At 36.7% G+C, this 11,504-nt stretch overlaps 1 protein-coding gene across 1 annotated transcript in view; it reads left to right on the forward strand.

Moving 5' to 3' along the window:
- LOC136246723 (uncharacterized) overlaps nt 1-10,933 on the forward strand; it is a 29,477-nt gene extending 18,544 nt beyond the window's left edge. Inside the window, exons 2-6 of the mRNA XM_066038280.1 lie at nt 5,900-7,559; nt 7,610-7,950; nt 7,999-8,055; nt 9,228-9,521; nt 10,700-10,933. Of these exons, the coding sequence (XP_065894352.1) occupies nt 5,900-7,559; nt 7,610-7,950; nt 7,999-8,055; nt 9,228-9,521; nt 10,700-10,752 (2,405 nt within the window). The 3' untranslated portion in view covers nt 10,753-10,933. The remainder of the gene's footprint in view (nt 1-5,899; nt 7,560-7,609; nt 7,951-7,998; nt 8,056-9,227; nt 9,522-10,699) is intronic.
- Nucleotides 10,934-11,504: the final 571 nt, after the last annotated feature.

The following is an 11,504-nucleotide window of genomic DNA, read 5'->3' on the forward strand; positions in this document are numbered from 1 at the left end:
AAAATTAGAACTAGTTTGTTATTTTAGACCCGATAGGCATGAAAGTTTCAGATGGGCAAGCATGATATTTATGCATTAAAAGAGCGTTTGTCGTTTTTTGATAGCTCCTTCTGGCGAGGAATGGCATGGAGGTAAAGAAGACTGATTAGTGCCAGCACAAAAACAGAAGAAGAGTATCTGATAACTGAGAAGCCAGAGAACAAAAATAGAAACGCACGGTTGTTTGTACAGTTTTCAATAATGTATTTTTAAAGAATCAAGTCTCTAGGGTGTAAACTGTGGGACTAGTTCTAGTTTGAAGCGAAAATTTATAACTCGCCTTCTACAGTAGGGTCCGCAAACCAAAAAATCGATATCTTCAAATCGACTTACAAACTATAGTCATGTGTAGGTGTAGGTCTAATCAAGAAAACACTAGAGTAGCAGCAAATTTCGTCCATCTCTTCTAGTGAAAATAACGTGAAATACCTTGAATTTGATCAATTTTTCGATGTCATAATTTACAATGTTATTCTTTTGGGCCAAAACTCTTTCTCAAGCTTTGAGAGGTTGTCCACTCTTACTATGGAGTATAGGTAGTTCAAGGCATGTAAAAACTTGTCTGGGGAGCATACCATCTGACCTTGCATGCTACTGCATCTGAGTATCACATAAAAATAGATGATCAGATAATAATAAGCTCTGATTTAACTATAAAAAGGGTGTGCATGATTATAACTATGCTGCATGACCTGCATGTACATAGCTATATAGATCTGGGCTTGCACTCAAGACCTCTGGACTCCATCCTTGCTACAGAAATGATCTTCTTACTGTACTCACAGTGATTTATAATCATATTAAGTTAGTAATATTATGCTGAGTGCCGTAAAACTTTCATTACAAGAGTTTTAGTTTTGCACAATAAATTACGTTATCAGCTAACTATAAAATTTACCATCAGTAATCAAGCCATCGATGTAAGTTTATACTTGCTCTGAGCAATCATTTCCATACTTCAGCACACCTAAAGGTGTTAATTTGCACAAGACTGCAGTATTTGTTGGATCGTGGAGGAATTTTTTGCTAAATCAGGTGAGGCTGGTCTCAGTCAGATGGTCATTAAATTTCAATCCACACCATATTCTGCACACAGGTACTTGACTTGGAAGTGATCACTGTAGTAGATGTTGCAGTATTTCCTGCAAGTCTGCTGTGCTCCAGATCACGAAACGTCTTTTTTTCGCCGATCAGCGATGTGCGCAACGCCACCACGAAATATCAATTAATTATTTTAAACTACCTATACTCCATAGTAAGAGTGGATAACCTCTCAAAGCTTGAGAGAGAGTTTTGACCCAAAAGAATAACATTGCAAATTACGACGGTGAAAAATCGATCAAGTTCAAGGTATATATTTCGCGTTATTTTCACTAGAAGACATGGACGAAATTTGCTGCCACTCTAGTGTTTTCTTGATTAGACCTACCCCTACACATGACTATAGTTTGTAAGATATCGATTTTTCGGTTTGCGGACCCTATCTACAGTGAGTTAAGACATGGGATTTGGACTAAACTGTGCAGTAATGATAGCTTATTGCAAATAAAAAGAGTTTAGCAGAATAGTTTAATCCATTCGTAAGTTATAGCAGAAAGCATAATTTATGGGAAGCCATACGTGGAACTGTACAGAGCACTCTTAATGTTGCAAAAGGTTATGACCATTAAATGTTGAAAAAGTGAATAAATTATATGTGCCATGCCCAATTTTCATAGGACCAGTCATAAACAGCCAAAGGTAGGTGTTTACAGCTGACTGATGTTTGAAGAGACATCATATAGTGCCACATCCGTGGCATTACATGATGTGGAAAAGATTTAACTCAAATTGAGGGTGGTAACAAATCTAAGGGCAGTCTCACTGTAGTGCACGACTGTATGGGAGTTGCTGACTAACAACAATTAATAACCAGAAATAATGAAGACTTTGGTGAAGTCGATTTATTAAGGAGTCTAAAGAGAAACATACAAGGATGCTGAAAATGAAAGTGGCCAACCGTGAACGTAGTGTAGTATTCAGGTGATCTACACTAAGTTTGGGAACAGCAGACATCCCAGTTTGTAGTTCCTTAAAGGTAATGACGTTTCACTTTGCAGATAACAACTATTAATGTTGTAATCTTTGTAGTGTGAAGCACCATAAAGAGAAGGCCTTCACGTGAACATGATTTCTCACATGATATATACATACATCTAGCACATGCAGTAGGTGTAGAGGAGCATAGTAGCGAATAGCAGGATAGCTATGTAGAGATAGCTATGCAGTATAGGTGTAGGGCTATTAGCTAGTGATAACACACTCCACAACACCTATAATTATATTAATGCATGCATGAACTGGTTATAGAAGCCATATCAATGGGACCATAGATAATATACCTACGGAGGGTATATTATCTATGATGGGACACTGTGTGTCTGTATGGGTGTTGATCAGTTTATGGTTAACTGGTTATGTCTATCTTTGCCCCCTCCCCCCCTATTCTGAAAACTTTCCTATGCCTTTTTGTGATGTGATAAGCACCAGTTCTCCTTACAGTCAAAATAATGTTACGAAAAGTAAATAAACAAGTATAGCAATATTAACGTAAATGTAGGGTCATAGAAAAAAGTAGGGAAACAAGGGGGTCACCTACACCTGCAGATATACGTGTACTAGTGAACATTTAATCCCTACTGATTCAGTAATGGGTATAGATTGAATTAGAGATTGAATGTCCTCTAGTGTATTCGTTGGAGTAGGCAACCTCCCTTGTTTTCCTACTCTTTTCTATAATCCCTAAAGTTCCTTATTTTATAGTTGTTATAGTAAAGGCCATAATACCAAATAATAGTTAGATGTCAAGAACCAGGGTTCTACGAAGTTTAGAAAACCTGAAGACCCTGGGCTGTAGTGCCCTGGCTGTGCTTAGGCGCTATTAAGGGCCTGTGTGTTTTCTAAATTTTGTAGAACCCATTGATTCTTGATGTCTAACTTATTTAGACTACAACTTGTTTTAGTTTACAGCTGCTTGTAAACGAGAAATGTATCATTAATTTCTAGAAACAAGCTCTCGACACTCCTTCTAATTCAGTGTGGCTGTTGATACCCATTTAAATGTTGCCAATGTTTAATACAGGCGTGTGCTATGTTTCAAAGTACAACTAATTGGACTACAACTCATTTTTGTGTCTTGACAGCTGCTTGTAAACAACAAATGTAGTGTTGATTAGTACAAACAAGCCCATTTCACCTCCATCTAATTCAGAACGGGCTGTTACTAGCCATTTTAAAGCCCATGCGTTGTCAATGTTACAGGCACGTAACTGCTGTGTTTCGTATCACCTCAGAGCATGGTCTGTCATGCTGCAGGTGGTCCCAAGCAGCAAGTGGTCCGGTTGGACTAACTACCATACCTCAAGTAGTCCGGGCTGGACCATGTAAAGTTACTGCAGATTGTACGCCCTGCTGCAACTGGTCCCCCAAATAAAATCTCCCCCATCAACTTCCCAGTCCATACTAGCTCACCTGCAGTAGCTATCCTTGGGTTAATGGGGTCTTGTGAGTGTAACTAACACCAAACCAATGCCTTCACACAGCTTCCACGAAGTCCAAGTCCTGAAGTGAAATTAATGACACTGTGACACCATGCAGTGACCTATTGCATTATATCCTTCATGTGAAATCTGTTGTGCACATGGTTCCTCACCATGCACCACGTTGTGGAATCCAGGGGACACATGCCACTTTCCCCTTCCTAAAACAAAACTTTGCGATACTCTAATAGAGCAGTCAGTCAAATACGTGAATAGAACAGTCACCACTGTGACATATCTCAGTGACATGTAGTTGCTAAGTATGAGAACTTGCATTTATCCATGGCCAGGAGCACATTTTGCCTGCTAGAAATTTTCTTTGCAAATGAAATGCACATGGTCCTTTGTATGTGGCCATTCTACTGTATAATGACAGGCTGACAACTGAACTGCTTATGACTGTCACTTATCTATACAACTCCTGATCAATGCTGACTACTTAGAACTTAAGCATAATTATTAAGATAACTAATTGTGCATAAACTACTCAGCATCAAGAATTTCAGTCCTGTACTCCATATAGTCTACCTACTATCCTGGTTCACTCCCTTACAAACCCTGGATCTTCCCCTGGTAGTGTGATTAGCTACATCCAGTTGGTCTAATCTTATTTGTAATATCATGTCTACCAGCAGTACATGACAGGATAACACTAAAATGCATTTCTGGAAGAGGCTACAATGAGAAACTCCATTTGTGTATCTTAGTATATAGAACCTTCATGATGAGTTGTGCGTCAGTCATTTAATGAAATGTCATTGCAAATGTGCAAAACCTTTCCTATAACCATCATGACCCTGTTTAAAATGTTGAACAACAGTACCTTTAATAGCTGCATGGACATCAAGTGGAGCTTTCAGATTTGGCAATGATTTAACTTGATTGGTAATCATCCTAACCTAACACTAGCTAACAGTGAGGGTAATCTGGTTATGACACTGAGGCTTTCTTCACACATTTATGGGTAAATCAGTGGATATTTAAAGAATTATCTATAGTTCCACTAACTGCAGTATTTTCCAATGCTGAATTAGGATGCCAGCCTATATAATTTGTAAGCTGTTATGGTATGGTTAACACTGAATCACAACTCACTAACTGAACAGCAGATTCTGTTTTCTCAGTACTGTAATATAACATGGTTTAGTCTATACTCTGATATAGGTTAAACTACGGGATAGACAGCTGTTCTATCAATAGTAAAAATCGTTCATTTCGGATACTCGGCTCAGACAGTGATTGCGAACTATATTAAATACCTTTCTGGCAGTGAGCTAAACTCGACTCGGACGGTGACTGGGAACTATACTAAATGCTTTTCTTACAATGAGCCAAAGCAGTGTGCATGTGTAAACTCAGAAGAAATTCAGTTATGTATATTCTCCCATTTTAGAATCTTTTGTTCGCTTTGTTTTAACTTGATGTGCTTTTCAGTCACTTGGAACAACTGACTGTAACAGTCAACATTTTAGGACTTACTTAAGTAGAACATCAGGTACAATTATGTACCTGTAGTAGATACTTAGTGATGTTAGACTGATTTATATAATTACTTAGCAGTAGTTAGTAGACTTGTGTGTGTGTGTGGAGCCAGTAGTGGTCAGTGATAGAGACAAGCTGATTAAGTTGTGCAAGAATTTTTGAGATGAAAAGCTGTCATTGCTCAGAATTTTATATTTCAAACTATTGTAATATTGCTACTGCTATGCTTTCTATTACTTGACTCCTGCTTGATATATGACATCCTCTCCTCGGCTGTGCATTATACTCCTTGGCTGTGTAGGATATTGCTTGGTAGCTGTAAAGAGCTCAAGTACTTTGTCAAATTACCATTGTTAATTTGCAGTTCCAGTTTACCACTACGTACTATATTGATTCAGATAGCACTGACCATCCTGGCAAATTTATGACTACAATATCAGCTCATGGTGGGCTGGATAGTGTTGTGCATGAGATCAGTGAAGGTCTTACTGTACTTGTAGGGAACTCCGACTCCTAATGTAATCATGCTTCATGTCTAAAGCATATGATTATGTATACCTTTCCAAGAACCTCTTAACTTGCATTTATGTGATATGTATCAAGCCATTACACTTTTCATCATTTAGATCATGTTTGATAGCACTGTAGCTGTAATAACTTTTGCAAAAGATCGTCAATTTTATGTGTGTCAAGTAAAGAACTGCTATTTATGACATTATTTGGATGATGTGATATATTGTATTATAGTATGATTTAAGTATAAATTAATTTTTAATGCCATGTACGTTGTTTTTTTGCAGAGGAGCAAGAGAAATTGGCCTATGCTTTGGCCCTCAAGGAGGGTCTAGCAGATTCCTTCAGTCTAAGGATGCTGGTTTTTGGCCCTGAGAATTCAGGAAAAACCTCATTGGTTGCTACCCTGGTGGAGGATGAGTTTGAAGTCAGCTCTGCTACCGAAGGAGCAGATATCCAGGTGTGTACTATCTATACTGACAACTGGCGCAAATGTGCACCACAAGAAATTGTGCACAAACTTCAGCGACAATATTGGTACGAGCTAAATGTGCAAGCAGATGAGCATGTTGATACTGCATCTCTTCAAGCTCAGAGTTTCTCAAGTGCATCACCACCTCTACATGGAGCAGCTGTCACCACTAGCCTAAAAATTCCTGAAGTGGACAAAGAAATACAGCTAGCAAAAGAATACAAATTTAGTCAATCGAAATCCACCAAATTTTTTGTTGAAGATGAGTTTTGTGGTGTCATTTGGGACTTTGCAGGGCAGACCCGTTACCTTACTACGCACTCCGTTTTCATCAGAAGAAATAATATGGTGTTCATTGTGTTTAAGGCATCCTGTGATCTCAGTGAAGCTGTAGCGGCAAGGGAAGAAGACAAACAATCACGTAATCCTGTGGCTACCTGTTGCGAGATCATACACCACTGGCTTCAAACTGTCCATTCAATATGTCGCGATAAAGGAGGAGATGAGCATATTTCAGAGTTTTTACCTACCATAGTGTTGGTGGCTACTCACCTGGATGAGATTACTGGAGATGTGACAAAGGTGAAAGATGCTATCATTAATCAACTTGTGAAAGAGTTGGCAGGTAAACCCTATGCTAAGCATTTGGCAGGACACCGACTTGGGCTTAAAGATGCTCTTAAGAAGTACTGTTTTTTTATAAGCAACAAGTACAGAAACAAGGCAACCATCACTCAACTCAAAGAGGTTGTGGCAGAGATATCTAAACCAATCTTGAGGGAAAAGCATCCACTAATTTACATCAAGATAGAGAAAGCCTTACTTTCACTAAGAAAAGATGTCATTACAACCAAATACTTCAGCAAAATTGCAAAAGAAAATGGTTTTGTTGCTGAGGAAGATAGCAAAGAAATTCAAGGTGCACTGAAACACTTCCACAATAAAGGCATCATTTTACACTTTCCATCCATCCCAACTCTAAGCAAGCTGATATTCTTGTCACCGCAGCTTCTTGCCAAATTATTTTCATATTTGATTATAGCTCACCCATACAAATACCCAACAGGAGACAAACATGACCACTCTTATGAGCGCTTGCAGAATGAAGGTGTTCTGCTGAATAGTTTTCTTGTCCACATGTTGAATGAATTTAACAAATGTTTCAAAGCCGAGGGGTACGAAATTTCATATGAACAAGCAGTGGATTTCCTTATAAAGTTTGGCTTCATTGCGGAAGTAAGCGTTAACAACAGGTTTGTCCAAGAGACACATCCAGTACCGCAAGAAGAAAAACGGTTGTTTTTAGTTCCTTCCCAATTGCCAGAAAAGAATGCACCATCCAACATAGTGAAGGGAACATCTAGCTGGGAAATTCTTTTCACCTTCACAGATGGGTTTCTTCCTTCATTTGTGTATCATCAAATTGTTTCCAGATGCATCAATTGGACTGGCCAGAGAAATGAAAATATAATTTGGTAAGAAAACCTATTAATAATTGCATTCATTATGTAATTCCATGTTTTAGGATGACAAATATTGAATGCTTCATGAGCCTTGATAATGGACAGTGCTACTACCTGAAGTTTTTACCAGAGAAATCCAGTATCTGTTTAGCCATTGCTCTTCAAAAGATACAGCCATCTTCTGCTGAAGTTCGGGCAAATTTGATACACTTTTTACAAACCAACATTGATGCTATTCACAATGAGTTTTTGCCAGCTTGCACACCGCCAATAGTATATGTGCCTTGTCAGATATGCCAACAACCTCACATTAAACTAGAAGAGGTGAAGAAAGGATACACTCTGATCTGTAAGGGTCAGTCTTTTGATGAAGGTTACTACCATGATTTATTTCAAATGAAAGGTATTGCATGTAATTGAAGAAAGTAAAACAAATTAACATACTTCACAGGTGTGACTGACATTGTTCAGACAGCTCAGCTTCAACCTTCTAAGTCTCTGCCCAGCCGTAAGTTATTCTGTTGCTGTAGAAATTGACAATGACTATAATTCATACCACAATTCCTATAATAGTAACCTGGATCTTTATTGTTTTTGCCTGGTATTCAAACATGTAGGTTTTAAATTTGTATTCAACTCATTTTCAGTGGTTAGTTATGATAATTGTGCCAAATTTGTCTAAAAACTACACTGCAACCTTTGTAGCCTTAGTGTTCAAAATGAGATGGGTGGAATTGCCAGTAGCAGCAGCATTGTTGTTTTAAAGTAGCAACATAAAAGACACCAGCTGCATAAAATGACAGTTATTAACCAAGTTCTATGTAAAACAGCTGACATGTGTTATTCTATTATTTATGTGTGCTACAGCATTGCTTTTACAATCCTAGTCTTGTAGTAATTCTACCATGAATGTGGTCAAGTTGGTTAAAGAGCATTCAACACTTAAGATTATTACTGTATCTTGAAAAATTCTCCAAGTTAAGCACTTATTTTGTTATAAACTGCAGTGTACTTACAATCACTAATACTTCTTATACTTGCACAATATGTATAGCTAGTGTACACGTGTATGTGTACTGTGACTATGTGACTAAACTTAATTCATTTTCATTGGATGTAGACTGAGCAATGTGAAAAAAAAGTTGCATTTAGTGTCTAGAATTGTTTGGTGGTAAATTGACAAGCAACTTAGTTAAAGTGTTAAATTAATCTGGGTATGTTCATGAAGTCAAGTAGTCTTGAGCTGTTTTCCTAGCTCTCTGTATGACCATACATGTGGCTTGAAATATTGCTATTGTTGGAGCTTTGCTATAGTTGAAACTACATCTTCGTGGTGGTTCCATATAACCCATAATTTTACATGTCTATACCTTCCTTATTTTGATAATAATCCTCTGCTCTTCTTGTCACACTATACCCTGATATAAGCTTGTCAACCAATAATGATAGAAACTTGGCTGTTTGTTGTGGTACTTGTAAAAAAATTGCTGCATATACACCGTTGTATTGCAATACATGCCAGCCATACACAAAACATTGAATACTTAAAATACGATAACACCAGTATTCCTAGAGATAGTCATGTTTTTTGCAGTAATACAACTTATTCAGTTAAGCCATAGGCACACATAGCTAGTTTCTAATCCTCAGTGTATTTGTTTAACTGTCTAAATTTTTCAGGTACATTTGATAATGATGCTGCTATGAAAGTTCTTATATCGCAGTATGACAAAATCTGTATGCTAAAAGTAAAGGATTTGCTACCTTCACTCTTTTCTAAAGGAGTTGTCACATTACAACAAAAGCAAAAGATTGAAAACAAAGAGCAATTAGAACAAGAGGGAATGAAAGTTTTGCTGGATGATGTGATACTGCCTAGTCTGAAGTTGAACACAAGTGAGAAGTATAAAGGTTTCCTTCAGTCTATGGAGGAAAGTGATGACCAGATCTGGAAGAAAATGGCTAAGAGACTAGGTAAGTACTTATCACATGAATCTGTTATAATTTATACATGATACATTCTGGAATGTTACTGATGAACAGATTTGCAAAGAAAAAAACTGATCTGTCTTTTGTACACATATAAGTTTGTCTATACTTTGAAAAACTGCAATTTTATTTCAGCACCCAGTGGCATTTAGCAGTGGGGGGAGGAGTGGAAAACAATATTAATATACTGTATAATGTTCCTGTACTTGAGAAAAAGTCTCACAGACCATTCAACTTCACAAATGCCTGTCATTACAAAATTATGAAAACTCTGTTGCAGTTAGACCGTTAAAAACTAACTACACTGAAACTACAATGAACCATTGAACATCTGGTAGGCTAAAAGTAAGTTTCCTGATTAATTGCTTTGTTAAGAAGATCTTAATTTCAGCATCCATTAGTCAGCTGGTAGAAAACTCTGTACTAAACAAAGAAAATTATTTTATAATAAACTTTTTGGAAAGGTTTGGGGTTGCTCTGCAAATTTATATATATATATACATATACCACTTTAGTGTGGACGTTCAAAGGCGCCGCTTGGTGTTTAACTTGCATATTGCCAGTGCAATATCATGGGTAAGCGGTTTGTCAATGACTTTGATACCCAGTCAGTTCAAATAATCGATGTGCTTTGACTCATTATATTGAGCGACATAGAACTTTGTATTGTGGGACTCGTTTTTGTAGTAGTTGCATGTGAATACTTTCTTCAAAACATTTTCACCAGTTACATATATTCTGAGGTGTAGTAGCACCTCATATAGTGTGACATCAATATAATTGGTGTAATTATAAAATCTCTGATATCTCATAAGGTTCTACATGTAGATAGATTTTGCATCTGTGGTAATGTGTTTTTAAAAAGAGTCTTTGTTCATTTTATGGCCATGTTATCTAGTAGTTGTTCATGTGCTATAACAATTGAAGGGTAAATTTATACTGTACAATACAAAATTTTGGCAGGAGAAATTTGGTGACTTTGGCAAATTGACATCAATAAATTCTTGTCCAATTTAGCCAATCAAATAGAGTGAACACAAATATTCAAATATTATCTGCCAAATTTTTTTGATGTAACTTTTTTCACACCAAAATTTTCTCTAATAATTTAGAACAATTGGAAAAGCATGTTATAAGTATGATGTGTGTTTATTTCTGTACAGGTGGATCACGGTCTATGGGTGCCAAGACAAGGTCTCCATGCACTGTGATATAAGATTGCCTTTTCAATTTTTTGAAACTTCAGATGGAGTAAAATTGCAATGCATACACTTAGATTTCGAGTTTTTATGTTGAAGAATATTAATATTTTTTATACTGTACATAAGTATTAATATTATGTACATTACAATAATTGTGTAGCATCCGTTTAGCTATTTGAAAGAGTATGGAAATGATCTAGGCACAGATGATAGTTTTGTAACATGGGTAGTTTCAACCTGGTGTCCTCTTCATTTCTATTTCACAAATCTTCTATTAAATTGCTGAACTTAGACACAGAAGAAAACAGTATTCATCCTGGAAGTTTATATAAAGTTCAACAGAAAAAAAAACAATAGTAGTCGTGTGGTGCCTATTGGTACAGTATTCACAGCTTCTTACAATACCATGTTGTAACTTCTTAGACAATCTCTCACTTGATCACTGCATTTAAATACTCAGTTATTATTATAAGATATAGCATCTTAAACCTTGTCTTATTCTGTTGTCTCATAGTCATGTTGTTTCTTGTGAAACAAACCAAATGGATGCACAGGAGTATCTGTAATTGAATCCTTGAGCTCTGCAATTATAGGTTTAATTTTGCAATCACAATTTAGGTTATATAGCCACATCTTAATGTCCAGACTTGTCCCTGGAAAGGGACAAACTCAAACTGCAATTGGCTATGGAATGTAAGTTGTGATGTAACCACATTAATTGTATTAAAGTAGGCAATAAAGTTAATTTAAAATAATTATAGCATTC

The sequence above is a fragment of the Dysidea avara genome, chromosome 2 (genome assembly GCF_963678975.1).
Source record: "Dysidea avara chromosome 2, odDysAvar1.4, whole genome shotgun sequence".
Taxonomy (NCBI): domain Eukaryota; kingdom Metazoa; phylum Porifera; class Demospongiae; order Dictyoceratida; family Dysideidae; genus Dysidea; species Dysidea avara.